Below are 21,999 nucleotides of genomic sequence, written 5' to 3'. Positions count from 1 at the left end.
GGAGGCTGGTTTGCATGATGGTTTGGGTACGTTCTCAAACTTTTGTAGTTCCTTGCAGTCTTGGGCAGAGCGGGAGCCATACCAAGCTGTGATACAACCAGAAAGAATGCTTCCTATGGTGCATTTGTAAAAGTTGGTGAGAGTCGTACCTGACATGCCAAATTTCCTTAGTCTTCTGAGAAAGTAGAGGCATTGGTGGGCTTTTTTAACTATAGTGTCAGTATGGGGGGGACCAGGACAGGTTGTTGGTCATCTGGACACCTAAAAAGTTGAAGTTCTCGACCCCTTCTACTTCGTCTCCATTGATGTAGACAGGCATGTTCTCCTTTACACTTCCTGAAGTTGATGACAATCTCCTTTGTTTTGTTGACATTGAGGGAAAGATTATTTTTGCTGCAGCAGTTCACCAGATTCTCTATCCCATTCCTGTACTGAGGAGGTCAGCATAGGAATGAAATAGAGAATCTGCAAGGCCTGAGGAGCCTTGCTAAGTTCCTGCAGTGTATCTTGAAATGGTACACATTGCTGCTACTGTGTCGGTGATGGAAAGGGTGAGTGTTTGCAAAAGAGGTACCAATGAAGTGGTACCTCTTTGTCCTGGATGGTGTTAAGCTTCTTGAGTGCCGTTGGAGCATGCACTCATCCAGAGGATCATTGGAGTTGCACTCATCCAGCCAAGTAGAAGGAATTCCATCACAGTCCTGACATGTGCCTTGTAGATGGTGGACAGGCTTTGGGAGAGTTACTTGCTGCAGGATTCCTAGCTTCTGACCTGTTCTTGTGGCCACAGTATTTATATGTCGAGTCCAGTTCAGTTTCTGGTCAATGGTAACCAGAATGTGGTGATTCAGGACATTCTGTAAGTTGAAGCAGATTCAGTGTTGTCAAAATGGTTGGCTTAGAAGTGTGCTGTACTATTCTCATTGGAAATAAGCTTATTTAGATCAGCCAGAAAGATGTTAGATTGGCATTTTTTTATGCATCGTTGCAAACTAAGTTGGAGTGAAATAAAATAGAAAATGCTGGAAAAACTCAGTAGGTCTGGCAGCAACTGTGGAGAGAGAAACCGAGTTAACGTTTCAGGTTCATGACCTTTAATCAGAACGGACCTGAAAAGTTAACTCTATTTCCCAGCACAAATGATGCCTGGACATCCTGAGCACTTCGTGTTTTCTAGATTCCTTTGCGATTTCCAGCATCTGCTGTATTTTGCTTTTATGTAATGTTTTAGCTTGGAGTGAAGTTGGATTGAGTTTTTTGAGTGCTAAATGGAAAGTGTAATAATAGGGTTGCACTGTAAATTAATCATAGGGACAGTTTAGTGACTTTATTTTTTATGTTGCAACTGGAGTACTGTGTGCAGTTTTGGTCCCTGCATTTGCGAAAGGATATATTGGCATTGGAGGGAGTACAGAGAAGGTTCACCAGGCTGGTACCAGAGATGAGGGGTTAGCTTATGAAGAGAGATTGAATAGACTGGGTCTGTACTCATTAGAGTTTAGAAGGCTGAGGGGGGGATCTTATTGAGACCTACAAGATAATGAAGGGGCTAGATAGGGTAGAGATAGAGAGATTCTTCCCGCTTAGAAAGGATAGCAGAACTAGAGGGCAGAGCCTCAAAATAAGGGGGGGAAACAGTTTAGAACAGAGTTGAGGAGGAACTTCTTCACTCAAAGGGTGGTGAATCTCTGGAATTCTCTGCCCGTTGAAGTGGTGGAGGCTACCTTGCTGAATATATTTAAGTCACAGGTAGATAGATTTCTGATAGGCAAGGGAATTAAGGGTTATGGGGAGAAAGCGGGAAAGTGGAACTGATCCACTTCAGATCAGCCATGATCTTGTTGAATGGCGGGGCAGACTCGAAGGGCTAGATGGCCTACTCCTGCTCCTATTTCTTAGGTTCTTATGATATAAACTATACAGCATTCATATAAATAATTCTTCCAAGTATTTACACCACTGCTACCCATTGAATTCAAATGTTAATAGTTATTCCTATTATTCTCTGAACAGGATTGGAATTCTTAGTAAGCACTGTCATATATAATAATCACTTATATAGAACTTCTGTTAAGTTACTGGAGGGACCCGAATCTGTTTCGGAATAATGGATTTCTGTGTTGCAAAGCAGCTCTGTGCAGATTTGAGAAGTTTCAAATCTTGGCTATCTTCTTAATGGAAGATGCCATAGATTATTGAAAAAATAGTTTTATTGGTTCTTAAGAAAAGCCATGTTTTCAGTGATTTAATTCCTAGCTGAACAGTAAATTATAGTTCAGTGTCAGTAATTGAATTACATGCTACAACTCCATTTGCTGGTCAGCCACTCCTGCTGCTTGCCCTGGCCACAGTCCCAGGTTGAACAAGACCATTTGTAACCTTTAATGTCCTGTTTCACTTTATGACAGCTTCTGACCTCATCACCAAGACCATATTTATCACATCATTATATCGTCCATCTCTGCCTCAGCACATCCCCGATACTCACATCCATACCTTAGTCGCCACTGGCCTTGATTTTTCCAGTGCTGCTCTGGTTACCTTCCACGTTTTGTAAGCATAAGTTAAAGCAAAACGCCCTGTTCTTATGAGGCATTGTAGAGTCTTTTACCACATAGCTATATAAATGTGCATTGTTCTTTTCCTTTGGCATTGCATTTGAATCATAGAACGGAAGAAGTTTTAACACTTGTTTAAATCATTTTCTTTAAGTGAATGGCCTCCTGAAAAACTATCAGTTCCTTGGAGAACTGGTATTTATCTGGACTCCCAAGGTTTTCCTACTGAAATCTTGAACAAAGTAAACCAGTTTGGTTGAATGGTTGTAATAATGATTCTTGGATCTTGGAACTTTTAAAAATTATTGATGGCCCATTTTGCTCAACTTGTGATTTCTGTGCCCTGTTCTTTGTAAAGCTGATCCTCTCATTTCATGTATTGGTTTTAATTGTTGTTAGTTCTAACTTTAAAAATGGTCAAGCCACTTTTCTGGAACCCAGATTAACTTTGCTTCAATTTAATCATGTTTGTTTATCAAACGCCTTCTGAAAATCAAGAAACACCACATCCAGAGGAGAGCCGGTGGATGTGGTGTTTCTTGATTTTCAGAAGGCGTTTAATAAGGTGCCTCACAAGAGGTTATTACAGAAGGTCAGGAGGCATGGAGTTGGGGGTAGGGTGTTAGTGTGGATAGAGGATTGGCTGTCAAATAGGAGGCAGAGAGTGGGGGTCAATGGGTGCTATTCGGATTGGCGGTTGGTGACTAGTGGAGTGCCCCAGGGGTCAGTGCTGGGGCCTCAGCTATTTACCATTTATATAGATGATCTGGAGGAGGGAACCGAGTCTGTGGTGTCAATTTGCTGATGACACCAAGATTGGTGAAACGGCAAATTGTGCGGAGGGTGTGGAGAGTCTGCAGAAAGATCTAGATAAGCTGGGCGAATGGGCCAGGAACTGGCAAATGGAATTTAATGTTGGCAAATGTGAGGTTGTCCACTTTGGTAGGAATAATGGTAGGAAGGACTATTACTTACATGGCGAAAAACTGCAGCATGCGACGGTACAGAGGGACCTCGGGGTCCTTGTGCATGAGTCGCAAAAACCTAGCCGACAGGTGCAGCAGGTGGTCAGGAAGGCAAATGGGATGCTGGCCTTCATAGCGAGGGGGATTGAATATAAAAGGAGGGAGGTCTTGCTGCAGCTGTATAGGGCACTGGTGAGGCCGCAGCTGGAGTACTGTGTGCAGTTTTGGTCGCCGCACTTACGCAAGGATATTTTGGCCTTGGAGGGAGTGCAGAGGAGGTTTACTAGGCTGATACCGGAGTTGAGGGGGTTGAACTATGAGGAGAGGCTGAATAAACTAGGCTTGTACTCGTTACAGTTTAGAAGAATGAGGGGAGATCTCATTGAGACATATAAGATGATGAATGGGATGGATAGGATAGAGGTGGAGAGGCTCTTCCCACTCAGAAAGGACAATAGGACTAGGGGGCACAGCCTCAGGATAAAGGGGGGGCGGTTTAGAACGGAGTTGAGGAGGAACTTCAGTCAAAGGGTGGTGAATCTCTGGAATTCTCTGCCCGTTGAAGTGGTGGAGGCTGCCTCGCTAAATATTTTTAAGACGCGGGTTGATAGGTTTTTGATAGGCAAGGGGATTAAGGGTTATGGGGAGAGGGCGGGAATGTGGAACTGAGACACGACAGATCAGCCATGATCTTATTGAATGGCGGGGCAGGCTCGAGGGGCTAGATGGCCTATTCCTGCTCCTATTTCTTATGTTCTTATGTTTCTTCACTCTATGGGCCCGATTTTACCAGCTGAGGCTAAGGGCTGGATCTGGACGTAAAACGGATCCAAGCCTGGAATCCCTGTTCCAGCGTGCACATACGCTTTTTGTCGGCTCTGATCCGGTCTGTGCAGTGAGCGGGGCTTAGCACTGCCAGAACGATCGGAGCTCTGAAGTGCGCGTGCGCAGTTTGAAGAAGATCTGAAACAGTGAACATAAGAAATAGGAGCAGGAGTAGGCCATCTAGCCCTTCGAGCCTGCCCCGCCATTCAACAAGATCATGGCTGACCTGAAGTGGCTCAGTTCCACTTTCCTGCTTTCTCCCCATAACACTTAATTCCCTTGCCTACCAAAAACCTATCTACCTATCTTAAATATATTTAGCGATGTAGCCTCTACCACTTCAACAGGCAGAGAATTCCAGAGATTCACCATCCTTTGAGTGAAGAAGTTCCTCCTCAACTCCGTTCTAAATTGCCCCCGCCTTATCTTAAGGCTGTGCCCTCTAGTCCTGCTGTCCTTTCTGAGCAGGAAGAATCTCTCTATCTCTACCCTATCCATCCCCTTCATTATCTTATACGTCTCTATAAGATCCCCCCTCATCCTTCTAAACTCCAAAGAGTACAAACCCAGTCTATTCAGCGTCTGTTCATAGTCCAACCCTGTCATCTCCGGTATCAGTCTAGTGAACCTCCTCTGCACTCCTTCCAAGGCCAAAATATCCTTGCGGAAGTGCGGCGACCAAAACTGCACACAGTACTCCAGCTGCGGCCTCACCAGTGCCCTGTACAGTTGCAGCAAGACCTCCCTGCTTTTATATTCTATCCCCCTCGCTATAAAGGCCAGCATCCCATTCGCCTTCCTGATCACCTGCAGACTGGGTTTTTGCGACTCATGCACAAGGACCCCCAGGTCCCTCTGCACCGTAGCATGCTGCAGCTTTTCGCCCTTTAAATAGTAATCCCTCCTACTATTATTTCTGCCAAAGTGGATAACCTCACACTTGCTAACGTTGTACTCCATCTGCCAGGTCCTCGCCCACTCGCTCAGCCTATCTAGATCCCTCTGCAGACTTTCCACACCCTCTGCACAATTTGCTTTTCCACTTATCTTCGTGTCATCAGCAAATTTCGACACCCTACACTCAGCCCCCTCCTCCAGATCATCTATGTAAATGGTAAATAGTTGAGGCCCCAACACCGATCCCTGCGGCACTCCACTAGTCTTGAACCGCCAATCAGAATAGCACCCATTGATACCAACTCTCTGCCTCCTATTAGACAATCAGTCCTCTATCCACACTAACACCTTACCCCTAACCTTCTAAAGCAACCTTTTGTGCGACACCTTATCAAATGCCTTCTGAAAATCGAGAAACGCCACATCCACCAGTTCCCCTCTGTCTACCGCACTAGTCACATCCTCATAGAATTCCAATAAATTCGTCAGACACAACTTCCCCTTAATGAATCCGTGCTGCGTCTGCTCTATCAAACGATTCTTCTCAAGGTGCCTCGCTATTTCTTCTTTGATGACGGATTCAAGCACTTTTCCCACAACAGACGTTAAACTAACCGGCCTATAATTACCTGCCTTTTGCCTGCTGCCCTTTTTAAACAGCGGCGTAACATTAGCTGTTTTCCAATCTTCCGGCACTTCCCCGGAATCCAGCGAGGTTTGGTAAATAATCACTAAGGCATCTACTATCACCTCTGCCATTTCCTTCAGAACCCTGGGATGCATTCTATCCGGCCCTGGGGACTTGTCCACCATCAGTCCCGCTAGTCGATCAAGCACTACCTCCCTAGTGACAGTAATCGCATTCAGGCCCTCAACTCCTACCATCCTTTATTTTTAATACCCGGCAAAGTATTCGCGTCCTCCTCCGTGAAGACCAAGGCAGAAAACTTATTTAAGGCCTCAGCCATTTCCTCATTCCCCACCACTAAATCCCCCCTCTCATCCTCTAAGGGTCCAACATTCACTCTAGCCAGCCTCCTCGTCTTTATATATTTATAAAAACTCTTACTATCCTTTTTTATACTTAGTGCTAGTTTAGCTTCATAGTCTATCCTTCCTTTCTTTATCATCTTCTTCGTCAGTCTTTGTTGATTTTTAAACCTCTCCCAATTTTCTACTCGCCCACTACTTTTAGCAACTCTAAACTCATCAGCTTTTAATTTAATACTCTCCTTTATTTCCTTCGATAACCACGGCTGATAATCCCTTCTCCTACAATCCTTCTTTACCATTGCAATAAATTTCTGCTGAGCACCGAAAAAGATCTCCTTAAAGATCCTCCACTGTTCCTCAGCAGTCCTACTGACCAATCTGCACTCCCAATCTACATTTGCCAATTCCTATCTCATCGTATCGTACTCCCCTCTGTTCAAACAGAGGACACAGGTCCGGGACCCTACTTTCTCTTCCTCCACCTGCATCAAAAACTCAGTGCGCCCGGGAGCGAAAGACAAAACCAGCAGAAAGGGGGGGGGGGGGCCTTGGCAAAGCACACCCCCAACCTACCTCAACCTGCACTCGTTGATGTGGAGATGCCTGTGTTGGACTGCGGTGAACACAGTAAGAGGTCTCACAACACCAGGTTCAATTCCTGTTGGATTTTAACCTGGTGTTGTGAGACTTCTTACTGTGTTCACCCCAGTCTAATGACGACATCTCCACATCGAGTGCAGGTCAGAAGGATGGTGGAGCAGCAATCGAGGTAGGTTGGGGGTGTGCTCTGCTGGGGAAGTGAGGCGGGGGGGGGTGCACTGCCTCCCAGAGGTATCTGACCGGGCGGGGGAGGGGGGTGTTTGGATCACAGGTGGGTGGGCCTGCCAGGGTGGTTAGCGGTAGGGGGGTGGTCTGCAAAGGGTGTTCGAGGAGGATGGGCTTCGGAAGTTCCCCTGCAGAATAGAAATTGGCTTCGGACTTTTATTCTGCAGGTTGATAACAGTGTAGATCCGGAATGGATCCGAAGATAGTAAAGTGGGATTTGGCGGTAGAGTTAGGCGTGCAGTTCATTAAATCGATTTAAATGTATGCTAATGCATTTAAATTGTCGAGCCACCCGATTGGGGCGCGGATCAGATCTGCACCCAAATCGTGTGTCAGCAAAGGCTCAATCTGCTTGGTTTCGGGTGCAGATTGTGTTACAGGCCCGACGCCCGAATTTACTGCAATTTTGCGCCCAAAAACTGGCACGAATTTTTGGTAAAATCAGGTCCTATATATGTGGGTTTGTGTTGTGAATTAATCTATGTACTTCAGTCTTTGGATTGCTAAGGCAAACTTTGCTAACAACAATACAGTCTATTTTTCCATATTTTATTATCTTTTCTCTTTATTGTAATGGATTTTGTTTGGAAATTGACCTGATTCATATCTTCAAATACAGTATTGCCAAAATAATACAGTTTGGCATTCATGCTAACTTTAACTAGTGTGTTATCCTCTGGGTTTACGTTGATTGTTGGATAAGCTGTAGCTTTCTATTTTTTGTGCCTGCAGGTGCAGTATCATTATGGACCAACTGCCTGACACAAATTCTTAACTTGCTTAAAAAAAAATATATCTTTAGTGCAGTCTGATACAAGATGTTATTGCATTCATATAAATTGAAGTATTTTGTAGTGAGAAACATTCACGTTGTGAGTTTTTGATTTTGGCTTTTTTCTTGAAAATTGCAGATAACATTATGTTCCAGTTAAATGATGCAATTGCAAAAGTTGGTGCTCAAGTTCATACCTCCTTCATTTCCATGATCTCCAATTTTGTTGTTGTCATGGTTTTTCTGTTGATAAAATTCAGCCTTTTAATTGCATTAAGTGGGCAGAACTTGGAGACTTTTCCCCTTGTGTCGAATGACACAAATAAATGTGTTTTTCTTGTATAAACTAAGTAACACTCTGTGTGCCTTTTTAGTTATTGAGCCGAATGAACATTTCACTTCCCAAGTCCCGCTTATTGCCTGCCAAAATCTGGCCAGTTTTCTGCTTTTGGCTTTGACCTGTTGGAATTGTTTATCCAAGTGCCCAGCAATATTCATTTTGCTTCTTGCATCCAACAAATAGTTTAGTTCAATCACTGTAGCCTGACCTAGATTTGATAGTTCATGTGCTGGAGAATATTTCATTTAGAATTAGTTTTGAAAATTTAGTCATCTATCTTCCATAATGCAAGATAAATGGTACATTTAATAAAGCAATCAATATGAGTAATATTAAACTCTTACAAATAGATATTCCTAAATCAGAACTATATCCAATAGATTTCAATAATCCACCTGCATACTTTATATAGTCACACCTAGAGGGACAGATAATATTAAGGAAGTAGGCGGGCTGCAGAAGGGCTTGGATAGGTTAGGAGAGTGGGCAAAGAAACGGCAGATGGAATACAATGTGGACAAGTGTGAGGTTCTGCAACCTGGGGCGGCACAGTGATGAGCACTGCTGCCTCGTGACGCCAGGGACCTGGGTTTGATTCCTGACAAGTCACTGTCTGTGTGGAGTTTGCACGTTCTCCCCTGTCTGTATGAGTTTCCTCCGGGTGCTCCGGTTTCCTCCCGCAGCCTGAAAGACATGTTGGTTAGGTACATTGGCCCAAACAGGCGCCAGAGTGTGGCAACTAGGGGAATTTCACAGTAACTTCATTGCTGTGTTAATGTAAGCCTTACTTGTGACTCATTAGAAAATAAACTTTAAAGAACGAATGGAGGCATAGACTATTTTCTAAATGGGAAATGCTTAGGAAATCAGAAGCACAAAGGGACTTGGGAATCCTTGTTCAAGATTCTCTTAAGGTTAACATGCAGGTTCAGTCGGCAGTTAGAGAAAGTGAGGGGACATGGGATCCAAGGCAACGTTGCTTTGTGGACCCAGAACTGGCTTGCCCACAGAAGACAGAGTGGTTGTAGATGGGTCTTTTTCTGCATGGAGGCCATTCACCAGTGGAGTGCCCCAGGGATCTGTTCTAGGACCCTTGCTGTTTGTGATTTTTATAAATGGCTTGGATGAGGAAGTGGAGGGATGGGTTGGTAAGTTTACCAATGACACAAAGGTTGGTGATGTTGTGGATAGTTTGGAGGGATGTCAGAAGTTGCAGCGTGACATAGATAGGATGCAAGACTGGGCGGAGAAGTGGCAAATGGAATCCAACCCGGATAAGTGTGTGGTGGTTCATTTTGGCAGGTCAAATGGGATGAAGGAATAATATTAAGGATAAGACTCTTAGCAGTTCGGACGATCAGAAGGGTCTTGGGATCCAGGTTCATAGGACTCTCAAAGCGGCTTCACAGATAGAGGATGTGGTTAAGAAGAAATGTGGTGTACTGGCCTTCGTCAATCAAGGAATTGAGTTTAGGAGTCGGGGGATAATGCTGCAGCTGTATGAGACCCTGGTCAGACCCCATTTGGAATACTGTGCTCAGTTCTGGTCATCTCTTTACAGGAAGGATGTGGAAGCCATTGAAAGGGTGCAGAGGAGATTTACAAGGATGTTGCCTGGATTGGGTGGCATGCCTTATGAGGATAGGTTGAGAAAGCTTGGTCTTTTCTCCTTGGAGAGATGAAGGATGAGAGGTGACCTGATAGAAGTGTATAAGATGTTGAGAGGTATTGATCAGGTAGATTCTCAGAAGCTTTTTCCCAGGGCTGAAATGGCTGCCACAAGAGGACACAGGTTTAGGGTGCTGGGGAGCAGGTACAGAGGAGATGACAGGGGTAAGTTTTTCACTCAGGTTGGTGGGTGCGTGGAATCGGCTGCCGGCAGTGGTGGTGGAGGCAGATTCGATAGGGCCTTTTAAGACACTTCTGGATGAGTACATGGGACTTAGTAGGATTGAGGGTTATAGGAAAGCCTAGTAGGTAGAGATATGATTGGCGCAACTTGTGTGCTGAAGGGCCTGTTTGTGCTGTAGTTTTTCTGTGTTCTATATTAGGAAGGCAAATGCAATGTTAGCATGCATATTGAGTGGGTTAGAGTACAAGAACAGGGACGTACTTCTGAGGCTTTATAAGGCTCTGGTTTGAGCACTTTTGGGCCCGGACCGAAGGAAGAATGTGCTAGCCTTGGAAGGGGTCAGAGGAGGTTCACAAGAATGATCCCTAGAATGAAGAGCTTGTCGTATGAGGAACAGTTGAGCACTCTGGGTCTGCAGTCGCTGGAGTTTAGAAGGATGAGGGGAGATCATATTGAAACTTACAGGATATTGCAAGGCCTGTATAGAATGGATATGGAGAGGATGTTTCCACTAGTTGGAGAAACTAGAACCAGAGGGCAGAACCTCAGGCTAAAGGGACAATCCTTTAAAATGGAGGTGAGGAGGAATTTCTTCAGCCTGAGAGTGGTGAATCTGTGGAACTCTTTGCCACAGAAGGCTGTGGAGGCCAAGTCACTGAGCGTCTTTAAGACAAAGATAGATAGAATCTTGATTAATAAGAGGATCAGGGATTATGGAGAAAAGGCAGGAGAATGGGGATGAGAAAAAAATCAGCCACGATTGAACGGCGGAGCAGACTCGATGGGCCGAGTGTCCTAATTCTGCTCCGATGTCTTATGGTCTTGGGGGTTAAAAGCAATATGTCAGTGAATAGAAATAATATATTTTGTTTCTTCAAACTGGTCGTGGTACTTTGAATCATGGTAAAGAAACTGTTACAAAATTATGCCAATAACTGTTATTGTTAGCTTTAAAGTTTGATTTCCTAGACTTTGCAAATATTCCAAAATAAATCACAAAAGCAGTATTTGCAATGTTAATCGCATATTTTACTTCTAACATTACTGGAAGATGTTTGTTAAAATAAAAAAAACTACACACTTTGCACAAATGTAGATTTCTGTAAGTATACTAAACACTGAGCCCAGTGGTCTTAAGTGACACTGGCGGTTGTGTTAATTCAGCAAATTCATGATTACCATTGATTTTAGAAGAGGTTGGACTGTGATCATTAATTGTTTTAGTAGCAGAAGTAGCAGGGCTACATGAATCCCAGGAAATAGTGGTGTGTAATTTCCTGGGACTTCATAGAAATCATAGAAATCCTACAGTACAGAAAGAGGCCATTAGGCCCATTGAGTCTGCACCAACCACAATCCCACCCAGGCCCTACCCCCATATCTCTCCATATTTTACCCACTAATCCCTCTAACCTACACATCTCAGGACACTAAGGAACAATTTTAGCATGGTCAATCAACCTAATGCGCACATCTTTGGACTGTGGGAGGAAACCGGAGCACCCGGAGAAAACACATGCAGACACGAGGAGATTGTGCAAACTCCACACAGACAGTGACCCAAGCCGGGAATCGAACCCAGGTCCCTGGAGCTGTGAAGCAGCAGTGCTAACCACCATGCTACCATACCGCCCAAATGGGCACATAAAGATTGCCTTCAGCCTAGATAAACTATTGCTAATTTACTGTACTTTTCCAGGAAATTCTGGGCCATGGTGTCTCTCTCTTGCCCATTATAAATACTTACATGTGTGAATAAATAACTATTGCACTTACATAATTCAAAGTTATGCCTCTCAAAACTATCCTTTGGAGTAGGGTGTTTGTTTTAAAGTGAAGACTCAAAAACATTTGATTCACATGTTTACAACTTTGATTTGTGCTATATAAAGTATGAACCCTTTTTAAGTAACAGTCTATTTTTGTTGATAAAAGTATCTCTCGATATCAAACATGAGTAAATGAATTGAAGTATATGACTTAAATGACAGTATATGCTTTGATAATAAATAGTAGACCATTCAGTCCATTGAGCTTGTTCCACCATTAGATAAGATTATAGCTGATCTGATTGTGCCTTCATCTTCATCGTGCTATCTTCACGAGCCTTGTCTCCCTTATCAATTGTTGACCCAGAATCCAATGTTCTCTGTGAAAGAAAATTCCATAGACTAATAACCTCTGAAAGAAGAAATTCTACTGTATCCCCATCTTAAATGAGACACCCCTCTTTTCTAAACTTGCCCATGAGAAGAAATATACTCTGTGCCTACCTTGTCAAGCCCCTTCAGAATCTTGTTTCTCATTCTTCTAAAACTCCAATGAGCATAGCCCAATACGTTTAACTTTTCCACCTGAAACAACCCATTCGTCCTAGGAATCAGCCTAGTAAGCCTCTGAACTTCTTCCAATGCAGCATATCCCTCCTTAAGAAAGAAGGCCAAAACTATACACATTATTTCAGAATCTGGGGAATTTTGCAAGATGACAATTCATGGATCCATTACCTTTGCAGCCACTTCCTTTAAGATCCTGGGACGCAGGCCACCAGGTCTACTGAGCAACCTTTAGGTCTCATTAATTTTCCTAGCACTTTTTCTCTAGTGATCATTGTTTTAAATTCCTTTCTTCCTTTTATCCTCTGTTTTTCTACTATCCTTGGAATGCTGCCTGTGTCTTCTACAGTAAAGACAGGTGAAAAACGCCTGGTCAAAATCTCTGCCATTTCTTTCTATCATATTATAAATTCCTCAGCCTCACCTTCTAAGGGATTAATGTTCACTGCACTACTCTTTCTTTTTACATAACTTGTAGAAGATTTTCCTTTCTTTTATAATTTTTGATAGGTTTTTTTTCTCATACTCCAATTTCTCCCTTTTTGTCATCCTTTGGTTTCTAAACTTTTCCCAATCTTCCGGTCTACCATTAATCTTTACAACCTTGTACATCTTTTTCTTTAATTTGATAACATGCTTAACTCCCTTAGTCATCAATGGTGCATCTTCCTTGTTGAATGTTTCTTTCTTACTAAAATACATTTTTATTGAGTTACGAAATATCAATGCCACTGCTTTTCTACCAATTTATCTTTTAATTTGTATTTCCAATTCACTTCATCCAACTCTGTCTTCATAATCTTGTAACTAGCTTTGTTTATTTCACTAGTTTCAGGCACAGATTTCCCCCCATCAAATTGAATGTGAAATTCTATCCTTTAACACTTTTAGCTAGAGAATCCTTTATTAATCCTGTCTCATTACACATTACTAGGATTAAAATAGCCTGTTCCCTGATTTGTTTCCAGAAATTGTCATAGATACACTGTATGAACTCATCCTTTAGATTGGCTTTGCCAATTTGCTTTGTCCAATCAATGTGAAGATGAAGTCTCCCACAATTATTACAGCGCCTACTACATGTTTGTTTTTTTTTAGATTTATATTCTATGGAACAGTGCAACTATAAGCCATTCTCATCAGTGACTCCTTTCCTTTTGTGTTTCCACCAAAAATGATTCTACATTTTGATCCTCTGAGCCAATATCATTTCTCATTATTGAACTGATCTAATCTTGATGAACAGAGCTACTTTGCCTCCTTTTCATTTCTTTCTATCTTCTGAAATGTCAAATATCCCTGAATATTTAGGTCCCAGTCTTGAACACTTTGCAACCATGTCTTTAATGGTTATCAATCGTATCATACAAATCTATATTACGTTCTGGATGGATGGCTCTACAGGAGTAGGGTAGTCAGGTGTATGTTGTACTCTGCATATTAACTATGGTAACTGATGTATGGCAGACAGCATGTGTGCTAGATATGTTTACCTCCAGTGAATTGATTTTGAAGCAAATGCATCTATTGATCAAAAATAAATTATGTCTTTTAAAGCTGGTGATTTTAGATTGTTTGAACCAGTTTCTGAATTCTACCGTTAACTTTTGCTTTAGACTCATGTAGCATCTTACAGCACAGCCACTGTTTGGCCTGTCATGCTTGTGCCAACTCTCTGAAAGATGTCCAATGTAATTGCATATGCCACCTTTGTTCTTAAACTCTGAACTCAGACAACATAATTGCCCTTAAAGAGATGATGGTGATGAACTACCTTCTTGAACTGCTGGAATACATGTGGTGTAGCTGTAATGGAATAGTTTGTCTAGGGACATGGCTAGTTCTGGAACGTGCTATGGCTGGAATATTGTTAGCGCTCATTGCCTTTTCAGCATCCAGTGCTTTCATCCATTTCTTTTTAATGTGTGGAGTGATTTGAATTGATTGAGGACTGGCATCTGTGATGCTAAGAGCTTCTGGAGGAGGCCAAGGGGGCATACCCACTCAGCATTGGCTGAAGCCACTTGCAAACTACAGTTTGTTGTTTGGTGCTTTGTGACTTTTTCCTATACTGTTGCAGACCTTGTATTAATGTTGCCTGTTCACGAATTTGTCATCCAATTGCTATTGAGTAACCAGATGTACTGCTGTCGTTGCACATATCCGTTGTACATAAATCTATACTTTTCCATGAAAATCTGAATTGTTCAATTTAGATACCTTCCAACTTCATCCCACCCTAAGAATTTCTGGGTTCCATTTGAATGTTATTAATATGTAACTAAAACAAAAATTTCGAATATCTTGAACTCGTGCAATGCTCTTTATAATCACCAGAACCATGAGTATAAGTCAACAAGGCATTTATTAGTGTGAAGCTTTGAGTGCAAATTGTCTCTCATTTGCCTTCATATGCATTTTGGGATTTAAAGACTGAATGTTATATACATGTGCAAGTATACATGACCACGTAGTTTTTCACGGTCCTGGTTGATGTGACCTTAGTATTTTTAATCAGGGAACAGTAAATTATATTGGATACATCTATTTCTATTTCGTTTAATTTAAAAAAAAATGCTAAAATTCGGTCACAAAGTGTTGATTCCAAAAATGTTTCCCTAAAGTTACGCATTAGTATGAATGCAACAGGATGGAAAATCGTGGTCTAATGCAAGTTATATTTTGCCGGGTAAAGTGCAATGTTCCATCATAACTCCAGGCAGTTGTAATATAACCTGATTTCCACAAAATGTTGGTTTTACTTCAAAACATAAATGTTGTGTTCTATTCCTTTGAGCTGTTTTTGTTCTTTTTAATATACCTTTGTTAATTTTGTAGGTATTGGGATGGACACATGTGTTATTCCTTTAAGACACGGTGGACTTTCTCTGGTTCAGACAACAGATTATTTTTATCCTATTGTTGATGATCCTTATATGATGGTGAGAAAATTTTAATGTATTTGTATATAACAAATGGCATTAAAAGGAGTTGCATAACTCATTAAACAAAACACAGGCTTTTACTACTACTTCAATTGATAGAAAATAATCTTTGCATCACAAAAGCTAATGAAGTTTAAAACCAGATACTTTAATATTTTAACCACCACGATTATTATAACCAGCCACGTTTTGTTTATACCTGCTGTTAATGGTGCTGTGAATAGATGATATTTTTTAAACAGTATTTCAATATGGCTAATCTGTGTTCCTTGTCATCAAATATGCCAGTTTTACTGCAGCTGTCAAGTGCTCTGTATTTTATATGACATTTCATTTTATCTGTGACACTCTGTACAGAAAGGGTCGTAAATGCAATCCAATATATTCAATCTGCATTTCTGGTCATCTGTTATTTGAGTTTTGGCCCTACTCTCTGTTTATTTGAGGATTACGTGCAACTAGAAAAGCTGCTGGATATGTACTGGTCTGCTCAGAATTGATTTGTTTTTCAAAGCTTAATATTGAACTCTGAAGAGTTGCATAAAATGTGGTGTCTGGCATATGATCTCCCTGTTTCCAGAGTGTATTGTAGCTCTCTTGTGAAGTGCAGTTACTTCCATCTTTCATGCAGGCAACATTGAACTACTTTCTGTTTTGTCAGGAAGGAGGCACTGAGGATGTAACCAAAGCGACATGACAGCTTTTAGCATTTTATATTGTGAAGAATCCTATTAGGTTATGTTTGGTTTCTTCTAAAAGTGAATGTGGCACTATTTTTCAACGAGTTTGTAATGTTTCTCTGTGAATAGTCCAGTAATAAAGCTACTATACCCCTAGCTGTCTCACTTTATGATGAATGCAAAATTATTTTGTTTGAAGAAGGTCTGCCATTGAACCAAATCAATTTACTTGCCTCTTGTTGACCTCTAGATTAGCAGCTAAAAGTCACTAGTGCACTCAAAACCCAAACTGTGTTGCAGGAAGTCAATAGATATTTTTTCAATCACTGGATGAGGGCATTGCTGGCATGACAAACATCTATTGCCCATTCCTAATTGCCTTTAAGAAGGTCTGGTGGTGAGGCATCATCTTGAATCACTTGTAGGTCTTGTGGCGCAGGTAGTACTCTCAAAGTGTCTTTAGGTAGAGAATTCAAGGGTTTTGACCCCAAAACAATAAGGAATTGCAATTTTATCAATAAGAATAGTGTGCAACTTGGTAGTGGTGCTCTACAAGGTGGTAGAGGATTCAGGTTTGGAAGGAATCACAATGAGTTGCAGCAGCACTTGTTGTAGTTGGTAAATACTAGTAGTGGAAGGAAGGAGTGTTTAAGGTGATGGATGGATGCCAATCAGGCAAGCTGCTTTGTCTTGGATGGAGTCAAGTTTCTTGGGCATTATTAGACTTGTAATCATCCAGGCAAGTGGAGAGTTAATCCACCACACTTCTGACTTGTGATGCTGAAAAGACTTTGGGAGATCCAGAGGTGAGTTACTTGCACGGAATACCCAATCTCTGCTCTTTTAGCCATACTATTAACGTGAATGGTCAGTGGTAATCCGCCAGAATATTAATAGTGGGTATTGTAGTGCTGGTCATTTCTGGCACATAAGTGGAAAATAATGTGTCAAACATCAACCCAACACAGAATGTTGTCCAAATCTTTCTGCACCTGGGCACTGACTTTTTTTAAATTCATTTGTGGGGTTTGGGCGTCGTTGGCTGGTCAGCATTTATTGCCCGTCCTTATTTGCCCTTGAGAAGGTGTTGGTGAGCTGCCTTCTTGAATCGCTGCAGTCTATGTTCTGTGAGTTGACTCTCAATGCCATTAGGGAGAGAATTCCAGGATTTTGACCCAGCAACTGTGAAGGAATGGCGATACATTTCCAAGTCAGGATAGTGAGTAGCTTGGAGGGAAACTTGCAGTGATGGTGTTCCCATCTATCTGCTGCCCTTGTCCTTCTAGATGGAAGTGGTGTTGGGTTTGGAAGGTGCTGTCTAAGGATCTTTGGTGAATTGCTGCAGTGCATCTTGTAGATAGTACGCATTGCTGCTGCTACTGAGCATTGGTGGTGGAGGGATTGAATGTTTGTAGGTGTGGTGCCAATCAAGTGGGCCTCTTTGTCCTGTATAGTGTCAAGCTTCTTGAGTGTTGTTGGAGCTGCACCCACCCAGACAAGTGGGGAGTATTCCATCACATTGCTAAGCTTTGGGGAGTCAGGCGGTGAGTTACTCGCCACAATATTCCTAGCCTCTGACCTGCTCTTGTAGTCAACAGTGTTTATGTGGCGAGTCTAATTGAGTTTCTGGTCAATGGTAACCCCAAGGATGTTGATAGTGGGGGATTCAGTGATGGTTACACCATTGAATGTCAAGGGGCAGTGGTTAGAGTGTCTCTTATTGGTGATGGTTATTGCTTGGCATTTATGTGGCGTGACTGTTACTTGCCACTTGTCAGCCCAAGCCTGGATATTGTCCAAATTTATTGCATTTGAACATGGACAGCTTCAGTATCCAAGAAGTCACAAATAAGAACATAAGAACATAAGAAATAGGAGCAGGAGTAGACCATCTAGCCCTTCGAGCCTGCCCCGCCATTCAATAAGATCATGGCTGATCTGTCGTGGCTCAGTTCCACCTTCCCGCCCTCTCCCCATAACCCTTAATCCCCTCTCTTATCAAAAACCCATCAACCCGCGTCTTAAAAATATTTAGCGAGGCAGCCTCCACCACTTCAACGGGCAGAGAATTCCAGAGATTCACCACCCTTTGAGTGAAGAAGTTCCTCCTCAACTCCGTTCTAAACCGCCCCCCCTTTATCTTGAGGCTGTGCCCTCTAGTCCTACTGTCTTTTTTGAGCGGGAAGAGTCTCTCCACCTCAATCCTATCCATCCCGTTCATCATCTTATACGTCTCAATGAGATCTCCCCTCATTCTTCTAAACTGTAACGAGTACAAGCCTAGTTTATTCAGCCTCTCCTCATAGCTCAACCCCCTCAACTCCGGTATCAGCCTAGTAAACCTCCTCTGCGCTCCCTCCAAGGCCAAAATATCTTTGCGCAGGTGCGGCGCCCAAAACTGCACACAGTACTCCAGCTGCGGCCTCACCAATGCCCTATACAGCTGCAGCAAGACCTCCCTACTTTTATATTCAATCCCCCTCGCTATGAAGGCCAGCATCCCATTCACCTTCCTGACCACCTGCTGCACCTGCAAGCTGGGATTTTGCGACTCATGCACAAGGACCCCGAGGTCCCTCTGCACCGTCGCCTGCTGCAGTTTTTCGCCCCGTAAGTAATAGTCCTTCCTACCATTATTCCTACCAAAGTGGACCACCTCACACTTGCCAACATTAAATTCCATTTGCCATTTCCTGGCCCATTCGCCCAGCCTATCTAGATCCTTCTGCAGACTCTCCCACTTATGACCTTATGTCTGAGGGAAGGTCATTGATGAAGCAGTTGAAGATTGTTGTGCCTAGGACACTACCCTGAGGGACTCCTGTAGAGATGCCCTGGAGCTGAGATGATTGACCTTCCACAGTCAGAACCATCTTCCTATCTGCCAAGTATGACTCCAACTAGCGGAGAGTTTGCCCCCGATACCCATTGATTCCAGTTTTGCTAGGGCTCCTTGATGCCACACTCGGGTGAATGCGGCCATTAGCTATGGGAGGTATGAATGGAACTAAACAATGCAATCATCAGTGAATCCTTCTGAGCTTGTGGGCTAAGCTTGTGAAACAGAGAATGTCATTGAAGCAACTGAAAACCGTTGGGCCAAGGACACTACCCTAAGGAGCTCCTTCAATACTGTTCAAGGACTGAGATGATGGACCTCCAGCAACCACCGCTATCTTCCTTTGTAGTAGCTTTGATTCACTAAGGAGCTTTCTTCCTGATTCCCATTGACTCAGTTTTATTCAGGCTTCTTGCCTCCAAATTCTGATTCTGCTGCTTTGAAGCCGAGACCAGTCACCTCTGGAATTCAGCTCCCACATCCATCCTTGGATTGAGGCTGCAATACAATCGAGAACCAAGCGATCCTGATGGAATCCAATCTGAGCATTGGTGAACAAGTTATTGGTGAGGAAGTGTTATAGTCAGTTGGTGAAGGAAGAAACCAGAGTCAGCCTTGGAATAGATTTTTTCACAGAGTGAAACGCTACAGGTATATATCTTTGACTCCACTTCATTTATAAAGGAATGTCTCTAAGTAACCATCCAAACAATGGCCATCACCTGTATATATTTAACTTCAACTGGAATAATTAACAGCTTGATATAACACTTTTGATGACACCTTGATCATTTGACTGATGTTTGAGAGTAGACTGATCGGACAGTGGTTCACCTGGATATGTATAAGATTGAAATATACTTTGGACGCACCATTTTCTGATTACAAGTACAGATTTAGTTTTGACCATAAAGTCTTTTACAGTTGCTTTTCACCTTTTTACCTTAATGACTGAATTGAATTCCTACTTTGACTAGAATATGGTAACAAAAGTAAGAATGACATAATATTGCTAGTCACCTACAGCTCCCGTCAAATTAATTTGGTGATAATGATGAAGTATGCTTGACAAATATGTTTGTCCTGTGAGGTCCTCTCACCAAGTGCAAAATTACATTATTATTACTAGGAATGAATTGAAGTAGTCAAAAACTTTGAAACAGTTGTTTGAAAAAATTAGAATTTTGGGTTTGTATGTGAAACTGCATTATATCGTTCAACCATTATGATTTTATTAGGCTGTTATACATCAAAAAGTTGCCTGCTGCTTTGGGAATAAATTCTAATAAATTATTGCTTGACTTTACTGCATTGTTTACTCTATACTGGAGGTTCTAGAAAGAATTCAATTAGAGACAATTCCAATTTGCGAGCATCCAAATTTTAGTTTTTCTCATAATTCAGATTTCAATCTTGAGGGATCAGTGTTTCTTTCCTGCCTCTGAGTCTCTGGCACTCTGTCTCTTTTGGATCTAACAAAATTAGATGTAGGTTAATGATTACATTCAACTTGGACATTTTTGTTTTGGTTGCATGGTTCAGCATTCTATTGGCTTTTGGATTGTTATCTTGGTTGAGCATGATGAGATTTCCCTTAACTTCAGCAACATCAACAATATTCATAGTCTGCTTGTCATACAGTTTTCCATTCTGTGCACAGTAGTTTACATGTGCCCAAAAAAAAATTGGAACTTATTTTGCAATTTCTGGCCTCTTTCAGTTAAATGGCTCCCCTACTTTAGCATCGTTTGAAAAATGTGACATTTTTGTTGTATTTAAATAGGAATCATTGTGAATTTAACACACCAACCCACAGTCACTTCTGCTGACTCTGACATTCTTTTAACAGCCACCTGTTGGCCGGCTACTTCAGCATCCATTTCTAAAGTTTATCCCAGATTCAACTAGCTTGAAGTTTAATCAATAGTGTTTCATCTAAAACTTTTGTCACATATGTTTTAAAAGTCTAGGTACACTAGTTAAGAACATAAGAAATAGGAGCAGGAGTAGGCCATCTAGCCCTTCGAGCCTGCCCCGCCATTCAATAAGATCGTGGCTGATCTGTCGTGGCTCAGTTCCACTTTCCCGCCCTCTCCCCATAACCCTTAATCCCCTCTCTTATCAAGAACCCATCAACCCGCTTCTTAAAAATATTTAGCGAGGCAGCCTCCACCACTTCAACGGGCAGAGAATTCCAGAGATTCACCACCCTTTGAGTGAAGAAGTTCCTCCTCAACTCCGTTCTAAACCGCCTCCCCTTTATCTTGAGGCTGTGCCCCCTAGTCCTACTGTCTTTTTTGAGCGGGAAGAGTCTCTCCACCTCTATCCTATCCATCCCATTCATCATCTTATACGTCTCAATGAGATCTCCCCTCATTCTTCTAAACTGTAACGAGTACAAGCCTAGTTTATTCAGCCTCTCCTCATAGCTCAATCCCCTCAACTCCGGTATCAGCCTAGTAAACCTCCTCTGCACTCCCTCCAGGGCCAAAATATCCTTGCGCAGGTGCGGCGCCCAAAACTGCACACAGTACTCCAGCTGCGGCCTCACCAATGCCCTATACAGCTGCAGCAAGACCTCCCTACTTTTATATTCAATCCCCCTTGCTATGAAGGCCAGCATCCCATTCGCCTTCCTGACCACCTGCTGCACCTGCAAGCTGGGTTTTTGCGACTCATGCACAAGGACCCCGAGGTCCCTCTGCACCATCGCCTGCTGCAGTTTTTCGCCACGTAAGTAATAGTTCTTCCTACCAAAGTGGACCACCTCACACTTGCCAACATTAAATTCCATTTGCCATTTCCTGGCCCATTCGCCCAGCCTATCTAGATCCTTCTGCAGACTCTCCACACCCTCCGCACAATTTGCCTTTCCCCCAATCTTGGTGTCATCAGCAAATTTCGACACCCTGCACTCGGTTCCCTCCTCCAGATCATCTATATAAATGGTAAAAAGCTGAGGCCCCAGCACCGACCCCTGGGGCACCCCACTAGTCACCAACCGCCAATCCGAATAGCACCCATTGACCCCCACTCTCTGCCTCCTATTTGACAACCAATCCTCTATCCACGCTAACACCCTACCCCCAACTCCATGTCCCCTGACCTTCTGCAATAACCTCTTGTGAGGTACCTTGTCAAACGCCTTCTGAAAATCCAGAAAGACCACATC

At 42.6% G+C, this 21,999-nt stretch overlaps 1 protein-coding gene across 1 annotated transcript in view; it reads left to right on the top strand.

The window, feature by feature from the left end:
* sephs1 (selenophosphate synthetase 1) overlaps positions 1-21,999 on the top strand; it is a 66,066-nt gene that overhangs the window by 17,988 nt on the left and 26,079 nt on the right. Inside the window, exon 3 of the mRNA XM_080207751.1 lies at positions 15,202-15,305. Within this exon, the coding sequence (XP_080063877.1) occupies positions 15,202-15,305 (104 nt within the window). The remainder of the gene's footprint in view (positions 1-15,201; positions 15,306-21,999) is intronic.

This window comes from Carcharhinus amblyrhynchos, chromosome 19 (genome assembly GCF_965287045.1).
Source record: "Carcharhinus amblyrhynchos chromosome 19, sCarAmb.v2.hapA, whole genome shotgun sequence".
NCBI lineage: Eukaryota > Metazoa > Chordata > Chondrichthyes > Carcharhiniformes > Carcharhinidae > Carcharhinus > Carcharhinus amblyrhynchos.
The sequence above is the reverse complement of the archived record's forward strand: the minus strand, read 5'-3'. Positions and strand labels throughout refer to the sequence as shown.